We start from the raw sequence: 17,743 nt of genomic DNA on the forward strand, positions 1-17,743 counted from the left end.
GACTTCCTGGGAAGGCCCACAGGAATGTGGGCATGTGTGCTAGTGTGTGCGTGCATCTAAGTGTGACTATATGCAGGTCTGTGAATATGAATGCAGATATATGTACTTTCGTATGTGTCCATTTCTGTGTACCCAGTCATGCTCTATGTATATTGCAGGTACATGTATATTCATTGTATATATGAACAGTGTGTATGAGTGTGTCATGGGTGCTGTTTTGAATACATGTCTGTGTGTGAGTGTGCACATTCATGTGTATCCAGGCAAGCAGATAATTGTGTGGGATGTGTGTACACATGTGTCTGCAGCTGCATATAGCTTTTCTCCCACTGCTTTTGTGGCTGCATTGCATTGGAAGGAAGGGTTTGGGGAAGCATCGTGGGCATGCTCGTCCCCAGTTTGCTGAAATAGGGCCAAGTCATGCTGTATGTTTCACGGTGATGAGGTTTCCCGAGCATCTGAAGTCTGGTCTGGGGGCTTCTGTGGGGGAGCCTGTGCCCTGGGGCCCACCTGCAGGAGCAGAGGGTTCCTTCTCTTCCCTCCTTCCAGTCCCCTTGGCAGGGAAACTTGACTTCTCGGCTGTTAATTGGGATCCAGACGCGCACAGCAGGTCTTGGCTCACACCCTCTTCCTTGGCCTTCTTCCCAGAGTCGCTGCCCTTCAGAGGAGAAGGGGTTTGTATTCAGTGGAGGGACTGAGCTCAGGGTAGGAACTCCATCATCGCTGGCTTGGTAGCTGGAGGCGATGGTTGAACATTGGCAGTACCCCCTTAGGTGGGCTTTGTGGTCCAGAGGGAGGAGCTGGTATTGGGGGATGGCAACAAACATGCATTGAGGCATCTGAAGGACCTGAACCTGTTCCTGCTTCTTCACTACCTAGCTGTGTGAGTTAGGGCAAGATCTTGACCATGCTGAGCCTCAATTTTCTCGGCTATAAAATGGGAGTGCTGGTACTTTCCCCTTGGTTTAACTGAAGAGATAAATGAACTCTGGGGCCAGTTCTAGTTACTCTAGATATATAATGGAATTTAGTGGTTTAAAAAAACAGGAACCCTTATTTTGCTCATGACTTTGTAGTTTGGACAAGGTTGGAGTGAGGGTAACATATCGGTTTTCCACTTGGGGTTAACTAGGCAGAAGGGGGGTGGGAACTGGATGTCAAAGGCTAAGAGCTGATGGCTGATGCTGGCTGTTGGCTGAGACCTTAGCTGGACATACTGGCTAGAGCAGCTGCCTGTGACCTCCCCATGTGGCTGGGCTTGCTTACAACATGGTGGCTGGCTTCCAAGGACTAGAGTTTTGAGAGAGCCCGGTGAAGCTGTATAGTCTTTGATGACATACCCTTGAAAGTTACGGAGCGTCGCTTTCACGGCATTCTGTTCTTCACTGGAGCCACAACTTCTTGCTCAGATTCAAAGGGAGAGAGAATGGATTTACTCTTTTTGGTGGAGACTAGTAGTGATCTGAAAGAGCATGTGGAAATATTGCAGTGGCTGTTTTGGGAAAATAGTCTGCTCTGTGGCCCAGAGGCTCATCCTTCACTGAGCCCCAGGTCCCATTGCTATCCAGCATTATGGTGCGCTATATCTGGGCACACGCAGCCACGAAGCCCCACAGGTGTACCCCCCCCCACCCAAGTCGTCTCTGGTTCTGTGCTGCTCTTCTCGTCTCACAGGTGAGAAGCCTGGAAGTGGGGGGTCTTTACCCTCACACCCTGCTGGGCTTCACGGGCTGAGGGAGCAGAGCTGGGGACATGGTGAGGTGGCTGCAAGGCAGGTCCTAGCCAGGATGAGCAGAAATGATGTTCACTCACTTACCCAGTATTTCCCAAACGTATCTTGTGTGCCAGGCTCTGTTCTAGGCTCTGAGGGTGCATCATTGAACAAAACAGGCAAAAATATGTATGCAACAAAATAGATATAAAATAGGGGATTCCCTGGTGGTCCAGTGGTTAAGACTCCATGTTTACAACGCAGGGGGCATGAGTTCAATCCCTGGTTGGGGAACTAAGATCTCACATGCTGTGCGCACGGCCGAAAAAAAAAAAAGATGTAAAATAAATGGTGAGTTAGATGGGGCTGAGTTCTGTGGAAAAGGACAGAGTGCGGAGAGTGGACAAGAAGAGGGACTGGGCTGTGCCATGAGGTCAGGGAGGCCTCACTGAGATGCTGATGCTTCAGTGGGAACCTGAAGCCAGTGAGGGAAGGAGCCATGTGGATACGGGGGTAGAGGTGGGGAGAGCCCTCCATGTAGAAGGAACAGCAAGTGCAACGGCCCTGGGCAGGGGAAACATACTGGTGTCTTCTAGGAAATGCGGTTGGAATGGGTCCAACCAGGGTAGAGCAGAGGAGATGAGGTCAGAGGGAGTGGTAGGGGTGGAGAGGGAGGTGCTGATTGTATGGAACCCTGTACATCAAATGACTTTGGCTTCCAATTTAAGTGAAATGGGAAGCCATTATAGGATTTTTAGCTCAGAGGTGATGCTCTGACTGATGGTTTGTATCAGTTAGCTATTGCCGAGTAACAAATCATCATACCACTTAGTGGCTTCAGTTAATGATTTATTCTTATGATTCTGTGAGTTGGCTGGATGGCTCACTCCATAGCTGCCTTTAACTGGGAGACTGGGTTGAACCTCCAAGCTGATCTCATTTGTGTCTGGTGGTTGGCTGGGGCTCCTCCATTCGGTCTCTCATCCTCCACTGGCCCAAACTCATTGCTTCCATTGTGGTCTCAGGGCCACATTCTCAGAAAGCAGACATGGAAGCTGTGAAGTCTCTTAAGGCCTATGCCAGGAAGAGCATAGCATCACTGCTGCCTTACTGCATTGGTTGAAGCAAAGGGTAAAGCTGGCCCAGTTTTCCCCTTGGGAGAGGACTGTACAAGGATGTGCATACCAAGAAGCATGATTAATTGGGAATTGTTTTGTTAAATTTTTAAATTTATTTATGGCATGCAGGATCTGAGTTTCTTGACCAGGGATTGAATCATGCATCCTGAAGTGGAAGCATGGAGTCTTAACCACCGGACCACCAGGGCAGTCCCAGCTGTGGACTTTCTGTAACTACCTGGGCTTCCCTGGTGGCTCAGACAGTAAAGAATCTGGTTCGATCCCTGGGTTGGGAATAGCCCCTGGAAAAGGAAGTGGCAACCCATCCGAGTATTCTTGCCTGGAGAATTCCTTGGACAGAGAAGCCTGGTAGGCTGAAGTCCATGGGGTCGCAAGGAGTAGGACACGACTGAGCGACCAACACTTTCATTTTCACTTGTAACTCCCTAGCGTGTGGCTTAACAAGGTCTTCCTGGCTGCTGGGATGATAACAAAATGAAATAGATAAAGATAAGAGATAGGAAAGCCCATTAGCAGACTTTCCAATAATGCAGGCAAGAGATGCCTGTGGCTTGGATTGGGCTGGTTGTAGAGGAAGTGTAAAGAAGTGGTCAGATTCTGGGTGTGTTTTGGAAGTAGAATCAACAGGATTTCCTGATGGGTTCAGTGTGGGGTGTGAGAGAAAAGGATGAGAGAAAGGATGACTCCAGGGTTTTTGGCCTGAGCCATTGGAAACACAGAGTTGCCATTTACTGAGATGAAGGTGCTGAGTTGTTTTTTTGTTTTTTTTTTGCTTTTGAAAAGAGTAGGATTAGGAGTTCAATTTTAGACATTTTGAATTTGAGGTGCCTTTTGGGACATTCACCTGCAGATGTTAAGGGGCAGTTGGAAATATATGAGTCTGGAGTTCAGGAGAGAGGTCTAGGCTGGTATTTAAAGCCATGAGGCTGAATGAAATCAGCACGGGCCTGACCTTGAATAGAGAAGAGGAGAGGACAGAGGATGATACTCTGGGGCCCTTGACACATCAGGGATGTGGCAGCCACATGCTACCACAGTGAACTCAAACGTTGAGACCAGCAGTTCAATCCAGCACACTCTATCAGTGCCCTTTCTATTTTTATTTGGGGAAAAATTAAAAAAAAAAAAAGCAAAACCAGAAAAGCCTGAAGAAGAAAATAACAGCTTTCCATTTTCTCATCCTCCAGAATCAGCTACTCTTAACATCTTGGCCTGTTTGTTTCCACTTTTATGTGACCATCCTTCTATATGTGTCTCTCAGTGTATAAACATAGGTTTATGTTTTTAGAAATACTTTTATTAAACTGGGGTCATATGGAAATTTTTCTTGTTTCTTTTTAAAAAATTGTTTGACTGTGCCTTGTGATACATGGGATCTTAGTTCCCCAACCAGGGATCGAACCCTTGCCTCCCACATTGAAAGTACGGAGTCAACCGCTGGACCACTGGGGAAGTCCCTATACGATAATTTTAAAAACAGATTTATTGAGATGAAATTCATGTGCCATGCAATTCACCCATTTAAAGTGCAAAATTTAATGGTTTTTAGTATATTTGCAGAGGTTTGTAATCATCACCACATCAATTGTAGAACATTTCATCACCTCAAAAAGAAACTTACTAAGGGACAACAGAGTAAATGCATTTCTTGGACTTTCTATTAAAAAAAGAAACTCTATAGTCATATAAATCATTCACCATTTCCCCCAGCCAGCAGCTATACGTAACTGCTAATCTGCTTTCTGTCTTTATAGATTTTCCTATTCTGGATATTTCATATACATAGAATCACGTAATGTTTCATTCATTAGTATGAACTTACCTGAAGAAATTGAATTGAAATCAAAGGAATTGTTTAACTTCAAATTAATTTGAAAATTTTGGACTTATTGACGAATTCTGACCAGCTTTTTTTCCTTTTTTAAAAATATATATTTATTTGGCTGCACCAGATCTTAGTTGCAGCATATGGGATCTTCTATCTTCATTGCAGCATGCAAGATCTTTAGCTGTGGCATGTAGGGTCTAGTTCCCTGATGAGGGATGAAACCTGGGCCCCCTGTGTTGGGAGCACCAAGTCTTAGCTACTGGACCACCAGGGAAGTCCTTTGAGCTCTTTCTTTATTGAATTAATATTCAATATAGTTTGAAAGTGCTTCCCCAGTGGCTCAGTGGTAAAGAATCCACCTGCAGTGAGGGAGATCCGGGTTCAATCCTTGGGTTGGCAAGATCCCCTGGAGGAGGGTCTGGCAACCCACTCCATAGAGGAGCCTTGCATGCTATAGTCAATGGGGTCGCAGAATTGGACATGACTGAAGCGACTGAGCACACAGCTGGTTTGGAACCATTATTAGAGATTTCCTCCTGCTCCTCTTCCTGTCCTTTGTCTTCTAGGTCGGGTTCTTTTTTCTTCCTCTCTTTCTTCTTCCTTCTCCATCTTTGTTTCCTCTGTTTCTCTCTCTCCTTCCTTCTCCTTCCCTCCTCCTTTCTTTCCTTCCCTCTTTCTCTTCCCCTTCCTTTTGCCTCTCATCCTCTCTTCCTTTTTTTTATTTTCCCTATTTTCTCTTTCTTTCCTCCCTCCCTCCTCTCTGCCTTCCTCCCTTCGTTCCTCTTCTTCCTTCCCTCCCCACTTGCCTTCCTCCTTCCCTCTCTCTCTTTTTCTGTATGTTTGCAGAGTTCACATGCTGCTTGCTCTCCCCAGCCTGGGTATGGGCAGCTCTGCTCTGATGTCACAGTGCTGTGATGTAGTATGGGTGACTCTCTGTTTTCTTCCACCCTATTCCTGCCTTTCCTGTGACTCTTCTCTTCCCTAAAGGGGCTGCAGCTTGAGAGTTGAGTGTTAGGTTTTCTGTCACTGGAGGGAATTGCAGGGCTCAGGTAAGGTGGGAGTGGCTTTGTTAGAACACCTGGACACTGCTCTTTCTTCTGGGATTTAGGTAAATGCTCTATCACAGGGTTCATTCTACTTAATGACGGAGTGTATCCCCTCTTCTGGGATGGGAGCTGTTTTTAGGTCTCACGTGAAGTCAATAACTGGTGTCATTCATTCACTTTCTCCACTTCTACCCATTTCTCCCCAGTAGCTTTTGCCATTGGGTCTCAGTTAAGAGTGGAAACAAAGGACCCCTCCTCAGTTTATTTCCCTCCAGATATGGAGGTTTTGGAGAATAGCTTTGGGGAGGGAGAGCTAGGAAGGGCTATATTTTCTACCCTAGAATCATCTGGGGTTTTTTTGCCTTGTTGCCAATATTTAATACTTATCTCATTAAGCTTTGTTCTTTTCTTTGGTGAAAAACATTTGTCCCCCCTGGTGTAAAATTTTTTTTTTTTTTTTTACTTCTGGGGGATGGGAGATCTATGATGCAATTGCAACCTTCCATTTTTACAAAAGACTTCTCAGCCTTTTAGCTAAGATCAAGTGTAGTATGGGAGCTTTCCAGGTTGCAGAGTGGTAAAGAATCCGCCTGCCAATGCAGGAGACACTGGAAACTCAGGTTCGATCCCTGGGTTGGGGAGATCCCTTAGAGTGGGAAATGGCAACCCACTCCAGTATTCTTGCCTGAAAAATTCCATGGACAGTGGAGCCTGGTGGGCTCCTCTGGTAGGAGAGCCCCCCCAAGCCCCCCCAGGCTCCATCTCTTGCCGTGGGATGGCAAAGAGTCGACACAACTGAGCGACTGAGCATGTTTTTACCCAGGAGTTGCTCCAGATGACCTTTAGGCTCCTTCCAGCTCAAACCGGGTTATAACTCTGAGTTCTCTAGTGGCCCAAGGAGAGATGCAGCTACCACGACAAAGCAGAGTCAGCATGGTGGTCACTGAGGCCTTCACATCCGGGAGGGGATGCTGCCTTCCTCAGCCTTGGAGATTCCTGAGCAAGGACCAAGGATGTAGGCCCCACATCTGCCCAGTCTGGTGCCAACAAGGGAAACTTGTGTGGTACTTGGCAGGGAGCAGCCAGGATATGTGTCCACCCGGTAGCTGTGGTCAGGGTCAGCTGAGGGTTCCAGAGTTGGTTTTGGGATCTGCTGTCACCCCTGGCTGAGAACCGAGCACAGTTTAGTGACTCAGCCTTGCTCACCTCTCTGTGATGCTCCAGGGGTCTGGGATGGGGAAGGCCTGGGAGGGGCTGTGGACAGGGCGCCTGGTCTGGGCAGTCTGGCTGGCATGCAGGAGGTGCCTCCTCAGTGTACAGGACCGAGACTGGTGGGCTGTGCAGATAGCCCAGGTTGGGGGGGCTCTCCTACCACTTGGCCCTTGGGGGCTTCTTGGATAATTTTCTCTTGCATCTTGAGCTGGAGTAACTGAGACTTGCCAGGGGCTGCCTCAGAGGGGCTCAGAGAGACCCACCTACCCTTCTTCTGAGGACCCAGTCCCTGCGGGAAGCTAGCAGGTGTCTCTTCTTGGATGGGCAGAAGAGTCCGCCGTGTCAGCTGAGTTCTCCAGGAGGACTGGAGCCCATTCCCCACCTGCTTGCCTCCCAGGCTGCTGGCCCCTGGGAGCCGGACGGTACCCTTGTGCCCTGAGCCAGTTCCTACGGTTACAGGCTGGCAGGCCCAGGGGTGAAGTGTGCCAGCCAGCCCAGCAGCTTGCTGACGACCAGTCTGTGTTGAGGACCTGCATCCTGACTGGCTCAGCCACACTGGGTGAAGAGTTGACCCATGCAAGGGGAGGATCAGCCTTAGCTCTCCCCGAGTCTCCATGAGCCTTTGGGAGATCTTTGCTTCCCCCCTTCCTGGGGGCACCTAGAACCCATTCTTTGCAGTTCAGAGGTCAGTGACTACCCAGTTGGAAGAGTGAGATGGACCAAGGTGGAGACACTGTCCTTTCTACCACACAGGGACTGAGTCTTCTCTGGAGTAGGTGTTCCAGCTTCCCTCCTGCTCCCTGCCCATGCCCACCTGTGCCTGCAGGTGTACACAAGGAGGGGTGATGACGTGTGTGAAGGTATGAGTGTGTGCACGTCCATGTGTATATAGGTGCCTGAGTGCAAACGCAAGAGTATATTTGTGTATCCGTATATGTGTATGTGGGCTTCCCAGATGGAGTTAGTGGTAGAGAACCTGCCTTGCAATGCAGGGGACATTTAGAGACACAAGTTTGATCCCTGGACTGGGAAGATCTCCTGGAGAAGGGCATGGCAACCCACTCCAGTATTCTTGCCTGGAGAATCCCATGGAGAGAGGAGCCTGACGGGCTACAGTCCTTAGGGTTGCAAAGAGTCAGACACAACTGAAGTGACTTATCAAGCACATATGTGCTTATCAAGCACAAGTGTGCCTGTGTGATTGTGTGTGCGTGACTTCTTGTCCACATCATGAGACCACAAGCAGGCATGTGTACATGCTAGGCTGTTTTCCAACAGGTTCACCCCAGCAAGCCTGCATCAATGTTGTCAGCCACTATCTGCTTGGTACTCTTGCCATACATGTTTTTATACTTGGAATGTCATCCCTGTTACATGATTAGGTGTTTCCTTGCGGTGTGTGAGTTTTGCATCTCAGGTTTTGGGTCTAGGTGTGTGTGCGTGGGTGTTGGAGCTCATGTGTGTGTGTGTGTGTGTGTGAGATGAGGACGCTTGTGTCTGTGCGTGCTTGTGTGGTTTTGTGTGAGTGCATATGTGTGTGTGTGCATGCCTCTCTGTCTGGGGGTGACTCAGGCTAGAAATATTCACCATCACTGCCCCAACTCAAGGGGGAAATCCTCTTGAGTCTGAGATGGAAAAGACCAGGGACTGCGGGGCTTCATGCTTCTCAGGCTCCCAGTGGCATTCCCAGGCCCTGTGGCCTGGGGGATGGAGTCAGGGTGCAGGGGAAGCATGTGCCGGTCCTAAGGGGATGAGGGCAGAGTCAGATTTCCCTTTCAGAAGTCCCCTCTGGGGCTGCTGTTGTGGAGGGGGGATACTGGGGCCTGGGAAACCGGTGAGGAGGAGGGACTGGCCCAGGCCAGACAGTGGATGGGAGGAGGGGGCAGAAGGGAGGGACATCTAGGATCAGCATGGACAGGAATCAGTGTCTGGAGGGGTGTGAGGGCAAGCAAGGTGTGGAGGAGACGCCCCACCCCACCTCCCTCTGTCTGTGTCTGACCAGGTGATGGGGGGACAGGGGCCATCCAGGAGCAAAGCCCCCTGGGCAGTTTGCTGGTGATTAGCCTGATTTGCACACAGCCTGTGGGGAACACAAACAGCACCCACTGAGGTTATCTCCTAGGTTATTTTTTATTCTTGTTTTTTAAAATTTATTTGGCTGTACCGGTTTTAGTTGCAGCATGTGGGTCTGGTTCCCTGACCAGGAATTGAACCCAGGAGTATGGAGTCTCAGCCACTGGACCACCAGGGATGTCCCTCTCCCAGATTTAGAAGCACAAGCTCTTGGCACATGGAGGCACCTGGTGGGGTGTGGGGCTGGGGAAATCAAGACCCAGTGGGTGGTGATCTCCTCGGAGCAGCCCCGTGTGGCAGGGTGGGCCGAGCTGTCTACTCTTAGGGGGTCACACCTCTCTGAAGGAGTGACCCTCCCTGAGCCCAGGCGGCGCCTCAGGAGGCTCTGTAATTATGGGGTGAGGAGGTGGCCTCTCCCTAGCCAGGCCTCTCTTTGCCCTTCAGAGCTGCCGCGTGGAGACAAGGGTTTGGTGGCTTGGGGTGGGTTTCCAGGTGTGTCTGAGGAAACCTGGCCTCCTCTGGCGGTTTGTTTAGCTCAAAGGCTCCATTGTGGCTGCAGCTTCCCTCTGATCGGCTCTATTTTGGGACAGGATCCACCCTGCCCCAGCTGGAGGAAGGAAAAGGTGTATTTCAGCGTGTCCTGTGGGTGTGGGGGGCGGGCAGGGGGTAGAACGTGGCCCCAGCAGAGAAAGTAGCTCGGAGTGGCTGGTGCAGGGGGTGTGGAGGGTAGGACCCCGGCCTGTGAGCTGGAGTGGGAGGGGAACAGTGGCCTGGCCGGCCCTGGAGGTGGGAGTTGAGGGGAGGATGGGCGTGAGCGGTCCCCACTTTCATGTGGCCCCAGGAGACTGGCTTGGCAGATCCTGTCTAGCTGGAATGTGGGTCTGCGGCCTGCCTGCGCCCCACCTAAGGCTTGCCCACCAGCCACTTCCTGATTCCTAGCCCTGTGGATGCCCAGCCCAGGCCCAGAGGAGGCCTGCCGTGCCCTCAAGAGTTCCCCAGTTTGTGGAGGGCCAAGGCCTTGTGAGACTGGGAGAAGACCCCTGCTGCGTCCCCTCCCCAGTGGGTCCTGCCCTCTCTCTGCAGCCCTGGCCACACTCCTGCCCTCCCAGCCTGGCAGGTACCTTCTGGCCTCCTCGCCTCTGCTCACTGGCTTCTCTGCCTGGCGTGGCCTTGGGGCTCTTCTGGTCACATCCCGATCCTGCCCATCCTTCAGGGCTCTGCTCAGTGCCACTTCCACGTGGAAGCCCTCCCTATCCTGAGCTTTCCTCTGACTTCCCTTGTACCAGCCTCGCCCTGCGCTGCAACTTCTGGGACCTTTCAGAGTCTCCCCCTGGCCCCCTGACAGCTTCCTGTCCCTCATCTTGTCACTGGGGTGAGGGGATCACCAGAAAGTGATTTGTGACCTGGGCCTGATCCTTCTCATCTGTAAAGTGGGAGTCATGGTATGTGTCTTACGAGGTGGCTGAGAGTTGGTTGACAAACGGAGACAGGCCTGGCATGTTGTCAGTGGGCAGGTAGTACCCCTTCAGTGCCTCTGTCCTGGGTGCTTGTAGGCCTTTGGGTCCCAGAGCCTGGGCTGCCCTGGGCAGAGCCCCGTGACTCCAGGAATGACTAATTCCACTCCAGCAATAAGCTCTCAGGAGCTCTGAGAAATGAGACTTTCCCCTCCTTCCTGCCTCATTAAACTCTTCTTGAGTGAGTGGAATGAAGATTGTCCTAATCCTTTGGCATGAGGTGGGGGGTTCAGGGAGCTGGGGGAGACAGGCCCACAGCAGCCTCCAGTCACCCGCAGATAGGCAAACAGGTTTTCTGAGCCCCATAGGTGTCCAGAGCGGGAGTGGGCACTGGACAGGGGCTGGAAGCCTCGTGTTTCAGTCTGGCTTTGTCCTTGGCCAGCTGATGACCTCAGAGAAGCCCTGATGCGGGCACAGTTTACTGCCTCAGCCTTGCTCACCTCCCTGTGATGCTCCAGGGAACTGGGAAGGGGAAGGCCTGGGAGGGGCTGTGGATGGGATGCCTGGTTTGGGTGGTCTGGCTGGCATGCAGTAGGTGCCTCCTTAGTGTACACAGGCCTTAGGGGAACGAAGTGGGAGGGGTGGGCAAGGCCAGAGCAGCCTCTGTACCTTTCTCTGTTTCCCCACCTTTAAAAGTGGCCTGGGAGGGACTTTCCTGGTGGTCCAGTGGCTAAAACTGTGCTCCCAATGCAGGGGTCTGGGTTTGATCCCTGGTCAGGGAGCTAGATCCCACATGCTGCAACTAAGATTTGCCTGCCGCAACTAAGGATCCCACGGGCTGCAGCGAAGACCCAGTGCAGTCACATAAAAATAAACAAACATATATATGTAAAGTGGCCTGGGAGTCCTGGCTGCTACCCTGGGTGACCTCAAGAACTGGGCACTGGGGCCCTTCCATCAAGGGATGTGCTCTTTCCAGGCCTGGGCCCTAACTCCTCTCTGCCCAGATGGGCATGTGTACCCACTCTGGGAGCTTCTCTGGTGGCTCAGTGATAAAGCATCCACCTGTCAATGCAGGAGATGGAGGTTTGATCCCTGGGTCAGGAAGATCTCGTGAAGAAGGAAATGGCAACCCACTCCAGTATTCTTGCTTGGAAAATCCTATGAACAGAGGAGCCTGGTGGGCCACAGTCTGTGGGGTTGCAGGAGTCTGACATGACTTAGCGACTAAACCATTCCTCCCACCGACTCTGGAGGCCGCTGCCACTGGGATAACAGTTGCAGACCTCACCCACCCCTGGAAGTCTTGATGGGGCTTCCTGTGTGCAGACTAGTCTCCCTCTGCACAGGTGGGAAGACACCACAGGGAGGGGCTGGTGACTGAAATCCAGGGAGCCTCATCCTGACCCCGTGTCCACAGGTGTTCCTGGCCCTTGGGGAGCTGCTCCTGTCCTGCAACTGGGCGGTGGTTGCCGACATCCTGCTGGTAGGTGTGGGGGTCAGGGCAGAGGGCTGGTCCTGGGGCGTTGAACGGGGGCAGCTGGGGTCTGTCCTGCTCAGGGCCGGACTTCTGCTGTTGAGTGGCCCAGAGGTCAGGTGGGGCTTCAGAGACCATGGGGTCAGGGACTGAGGTCAGCAAGCAGTTACCTTGGACCAGGGGCCTCCCTGACACTCTCAAATATATCCTCTGGCCATCACTCCTGTGTTGTAGGTAAGCACATGGAGGCTCAGAGAGGGCAGGGGCCTGGACCAAGGTCACACAGCCCGCAGAGGCACTGAGCCAGGGCTGGGACCTAGGCTTTTTGACTCCAGGCCTCTTTCTTTGCCCCTGTTTCTTGACTGCTATCCTTCTAAGCAAGTGGTCTCCTTGGCCTCTACACTGGGCATGCAGTCAGGGATGCTGGACTTCGGGGGCACCGAGCCCAGGTGGGTTCGGGCCGCCCCAGCTCCCATATCATGGGCTGCAAGGCTCAGGCTACAGTGAGTCCTGATGCTGTCCTGACCACATGATGCTAGGTCCAGAGTCTAGCACGACCCTCCCTGAGCCTCACAGTCTCCATCCAGCCTCCCTGCCTCCTTCTTGGAGATTGCAGGGAAGTTGTTAAACACTGAAGGGCTGTGCCCTTGTGGATTACACCAGGTCCCCAACCTAGCGACACCCTGAGAGCCCTCTTCCTACCTCCTGGCAGCCCAGCATGGTCAAGCACTGGGCATTAGGGAACCAGAGCTGTCCTGAGGGTGGTCCATGCAGGGGCATGCAGCCGGGCTCACGAACCTAGGTGTCAGCCCTGTTACTGCCACTTACTAACTCTATGCGACCTAGGCAAGTCACTTTGTGTCTCTGAGCCTCAGTTTCCCTGTGTGGAAAATGGGGATGAAAAGACCTCCTGGATTATGGTGAGGGTGAAACAAGATGATCCCTGTAAAGCTTGTGCCCTGTGCCTGGGGCAGGGAATGCTGGCTGGGGTTCTGGTAATAAATCAGCGGTTCCTACTTTCTCATCTTCCATCTCCTAAAGAAATCCTGGCATCCTGGAATCTGAGTTTGAAAGGGTTGTGGGGAAGTGTAGTCATGTAACTAGCCAACAAAACCTGCTTGAATACTGCTGTGGACAGGAGGCTCACTCTCTGTCTAGATACTCTGGCCCTCCCTTTGACCCAGGCTACGGGGTATAGACAGCGCTGTCCTGTCTGTGACTCCCGGGTGAGTGTATCAGCTGCAAGGCTGTCGGCTCTTCTCTTTTCCTCCCTCCAGACAGGAGACTTGGGCTCCAGCCCAGGCTCAGCCACAGACCTGCTGAACGGCCTTGGGCCTCAGTTTCCTTGCCTATAAAAAGGGGCAATCATAACTGGCCTGGCGGGATGAACAAGATGGCCTGAGGGAAAGCCCTCGGTGTATGGGATTATGCTGCCAAAGCTTGCCCTTGAGTGCGGCTGCCTACTTGTAGGCACAGGGTGATGACCTGCCCCCACCCCCAACACAGCTTGTCCTCTGAAACCTGGCCCCCCAAAGCTTCCTCCACCACCCCCTCAGCCCTGTTCCCGCTCCACATGACAGCCCCACAGATATGTGAAGACTGCACCCGCCCGTGGTCTGTGTTGGCAGGAATGATTAACCTGGCAGAGCTGGCCTCTTTGTAACGCCACGTGTGGGTTGGGGGCAGGGGTCGGGGAGAGGGTGGCGGGGAGAGGAGAGCTGAGGGGGCCAGTCAACCATAGTCTGACCCATCTGGCGGTGCTGGGCAGTGGGCGGGTACTGCCCAGGGGGCCAGACTGGGCCCAGCCCACCTGGTGCTCCTCCTCCTCCCCTGGCTTAGAGGCGTCCAGCCCCCAAAGCTCAGTGGGGCCTGTCAATCCAGGGAGGCTTCTAGCCCCTCTTCCCCTGCCTCCCCACCTTCCCAAAGCCTCCCAGGAGGGACAGCTTTGTGACACTTTGTTGGCTGGAGCTGGACCACGTCTCTGCCGTTCTTGGAGCTCAGTCTCCAGGCAGAAAGAGGGGGAGGGGTTCCAGAAGGGAGGGGGTCTCAAGCCAAATGCTGGTGAGGGGACCGCTGCGGGGACCTGAGCTGTGGAGTGGAGGGGCAGACCGGGAGCAGGGTGGGGAAGGGTGAGAGGTGACGAGGCTGGAGTGTAGACCAGCGAGTAGACGGTGCCTGTGGGAAGCTCCACAGGGGAGAGGGGAAGAGAGAAAGGTCACTGGAGTTGGGGGGTCATAGGTAGCGAGTGCTGCTTTTCTAGAGATGAGGCCGGAGGGGAGATGGGTAGAGAGAGACTGGCAGGGGTTAGAGTGGGGCCGGGGCAGGAAGTGTGGGGATGCTGGTGTGGCATGAAGTACAGGGAGGTCCTTGCTGGCTGCCCTTTCTTCTGAGCCCCGGAAGGCGAGAGGGCAGCGGAGCCCAGGAGCCAGGATTCTGGCATGGTCCACCTGCTTTCATTCCCAGCTCTGCCACTCTCTTTGGCTGGCCTTGGTGTGCTCAAATGTGCAATAGGTATTTAACAGAAAGGCAGTACCTACCAGTTACACCCAGGCTACAAGGGCTGAGAGAGCTAAGCCTGCATCCCTGAGGGGTTGCTGTGGGCTCCACGGGCCCCACGGTGATCCTGCCTCAGAGACACAGCTCTCTTTGATCTGCTTATCCGCAGGGAGGATAATCCAGATTCTCTCTGGGGAAGAGACTTCAGGGACTCTTCAGTTCTCAATGAAGTTCTCAAACTTCATTGAGCATAAGAATCAGGTTTACAAATTTCACTCCCTGGGTCAGGAAGATTCCCCGGAGAAGGGAATGGCTACTCACTCCAGTATTCTTGCCTGAAGAATTCCTTGGACAGAGGAGCCTGGTGGGCTGCAGTCCATGGGGTCACAAAGAGTCGGACATGACTGAGTGACTAACACTTTGACTTCACTTTCATTACAAATTCATTTTCCCGGCCCTCTGTCCTCAGAGTCTGATTCAGTTGTGTATGTGTTGGGGCCCAGGGATCTGCATTGCTCTTGAATTGTCCTGCGTGATCCTGGTGGAGCTGCTCCTCAGAATGCACTGGAGGGCACTATTCTAGTGCAGACAGCTCTCCAACTCATGAACCTTCTGCAAAATTCTGACCAGTGCCGTCCACCCCTTGTTTACATACCCCTCTGATGGGCAGCTCACTCATTGCATCCTGTGAAACCCCTGCCTCCTGGTGGCTTGGTTAATAAAAAGGATCTTGGCTCATCACAGCCAAGACCCACTTCAGACTCATCTGCGACCTCCCCACTAGCCTGGCTGGGCCTCGGATGGCCTCCCTCCCTGGAAGACTGGAGACTGTATATCCCCAAATGAGCTCCCTATCTCCCCCAACCCACTGATGGTGTCTCCAGCTCCCTTCCCACCCTCCTCTCTCTGGGTCCCCCTCTAGTTTGCCCATCCCCAGCTGTGGGGAGTCGGGCAGAAGGGGGACTCGCTCCCTCTCCCAGGTCTGTATTCTGGGATGCTGGAATCCTGCCACCGGGATCACCTCCCACCTCTTCAGCAGATCCCCCTTCCCTGGGGGATGATCACCCTCCAGGTCTCCCTCCATCCATGCGTCTCCATGCTTCCCTGCTCTGCCTTCTGCCCTTGGGTAGCCGTCTGCTCACTTGTCTGTCTCACCCTCCCAGGGGTGTCTGGGTGTGAGGGCTGAGTTGGGGCGCGTGAGGCAGGCTGCCAGGAAGTTTGCACCTGGTGACTGCCACTCCGACTTTCTGCGGGCCCTTGATTGGCGCTGGTTATGCCCCGGGCTATAAAGGGAACAGCTCTTCTAAGAAGGGAGAGTCAAAAACAGAGGTGTTTTTGTCTCCGAATAGAGTGAGCCTGGAGTTTTGGGAACCCAAAAGCCTCTAAGCTTCTAAAATTACCTGCCTGGCTCTCCAGCTGCTGGCGAGGGCCAGCCTTGGCCCCTGGCTATGTGGAGACCCTGGGGACCCAGAACAGGTAGGGGGAGACCTACCTCCCTGCCACAGGCCGCAGGAGCGGTCTGGGTCCTGCAGGTTGGAGTTCCTGGGAGGGGAGGAAGGGAACTTTCTCTCTCCAAGCAGCCCTGGCCCCTGCATGGACTTTTGGGGACATCAGAGCCCATGTTCTAGGACTCGGGTCCCCAGCTTCTGGGATCTAATGCCTGATGATCTGAGGTGCAGCTGATGTAATAAATTAGAAATAAAGTACACGGGAAATATAATGTGCTTGAATCATCCTGAAACCACCCCCCACCCCATTCGTGGAAAAATTGTCTTCCATGAAACAGGTCCCTGGTGCCAAAAAGGTTGGGGACTGCTGTCTCTAGGAGGCCCTGCCATTCTGCCCAGAACCACCAGTGAGTAATCACATAATTATGGGGTGAGAAGGAAGCACTTGGGGAAGGTGCAAAGCTGTGGTCAGTTCCTCCTCAGGCCTGTTGGCAGGTCCTGGTGATGGGTGGGAGGCCCAGCTTCTCTCACCACCTGGACAGAGTGGCTAAGTGCCAGTGACTCCAGGACCAGCCGGTCACCTCCTGCTGCTCTGTGCTGCCCACCCACAAGCCCCTCTCTCTAGTCCTGCGGCTCCGGCCTTCACACCTTGGCTCACCCTGTTCCCTGTCGGGAGTCCCTTTCTCTGCCCTCCTTGCCAGTTCCCCATTTGCAGGGCTTGAGGTGAGCTTTTCCTCTTGGTTCTTCTCACTGTTTTCCAAACGTTCTGTAACAAACGTGTAAGTATTGCTGGAAAGGCTCCTTTTTGCTTTTAACAGCAGGATGGTCAAGCATCAGACCCTGGAGAAGAAGGCCTGGGATCAAATCTTAGCCCCACTGTTTGCTGGCTGGGTGGCCCTGGGCAAGTTACTCACCCTCTCTGTGGAGGGTTTCATCATTTGTAATAGTGGATAGGAATTATGTCTCCCTCATGGGTTGCTTGAGTGGATATATAGAAAATATATATATGAGATATAGAAAATGCATACAGGAAGCACTTAATGAATGTTAGTAATTATTATTATAATAATTAGTATTATGTTGTTGTTGTTCTCTGATGGGCTCAGATTATGGCCAACTAGGCCTTGGGAATAAGGCGTTGGTGTGGGAAGCTCCCCCTTGGATGTCCTGTTGGGACCGTGGACCTTGTGGCTTCTAGCTGAACCTCCTGCCTCCCTCCCTGCCTCCCTCTTACCGTCTTGTTGCAGCTCTGGGTTCTAGCAGGGTTTCTCCTGGGGTCAGTCTCCAAGATGATTCTACTTGACTTGTTTAGTTGGCAAGCTGTCAGCTAGTCCCTTCCATGCCTGGTGCCTTGCTGAACCCCCAGGGACCCCAAGAGAAATTAGGCAGGAGCTTTGCTGCCAGACCATGTAAGGGTAAGGGGAGGAGGGCGATGAACCCTTCCAGCTGTGGGGGATGTGCCTTCAGTTAGGGGTGCCCACAGGGGCTGTGGGAGCTCAAGGCAGGCACCTGAACTCTGGGAAGGCTTCAAGAGGAGGTGACCTCCTTGAAGGTCAGTCCTGAAGGATGAATGAGGATGCTCCAGTTGGACCAGAGAAGGGAAGGCTTGCCAAGCAGGAGGCACAGCAGGTTCAATTTATTTCAGCCTAATGTCCTCAGGTACCGGATGAGGAATGATCATGAAAGTAACCCTTTATGTAGGTCCCATGATTATCCCCATATAGGGATGAGGAGGCCAAGGCACAGAAAGGTGAAGTGACTTGCCCAGAGTCAGACAGCTAGTGAGTGGGGGCTATGGGAATTGGAACCCAGACAGTTTGACTCCAGAATTCATATCTTTAACCTCCCCACCCCCTTCC

At 52.8% G+C, this 17,743-nt stretch overlaps 1 protein-coding gene across 4 annotated transcripts in view; it reads left to right on the forward strand.

Moving 5' to 3' along the window:
• SPNS2 (SPNS lysolipid transporter 2, sphingosine-1-phosphate) overlaps positions 1 to 17,743 on the forward strand; it is an 87,867-nt gene that overhangs the window by 21,132 nt on the left and 48,992 nt on the right. For all 4 annotated transcript variants that reach the window (XR_001494300.3, XM_059878218.1, XM_059878217.1 and 1 more), the window contains exon 9: positions 11,884 to 11,949. Coding sequence is in view for 3 of the 4 variants with exons in the window: in XM_059878218.1 (XP_059734201.1) it covers positions 11,884 to 11,949 (66 nt within the window). In the remaining variant the exon portion in view is untranslated. The remainder of the gene's footprint in view (positions 1 to 11,883; positions 11,950 to 17,743) is intronic.

Source organism: Bos taurus, chromosome 19 (assembly GCF_002263795.3).
Source record: "Bos taurus isolate L1 Dominette 01449 registration number 42190680 breed Hereford chromosome 19, ARS-UCD2.0, whole genome shotgun sequence".
Classification (NCBI taxonomy): domain Eukaryota; kingdom Metazoa; phylum Chordata; class Mammalia; order Artiodactyla; family Bovidae; genus Bos; species Bos taurus.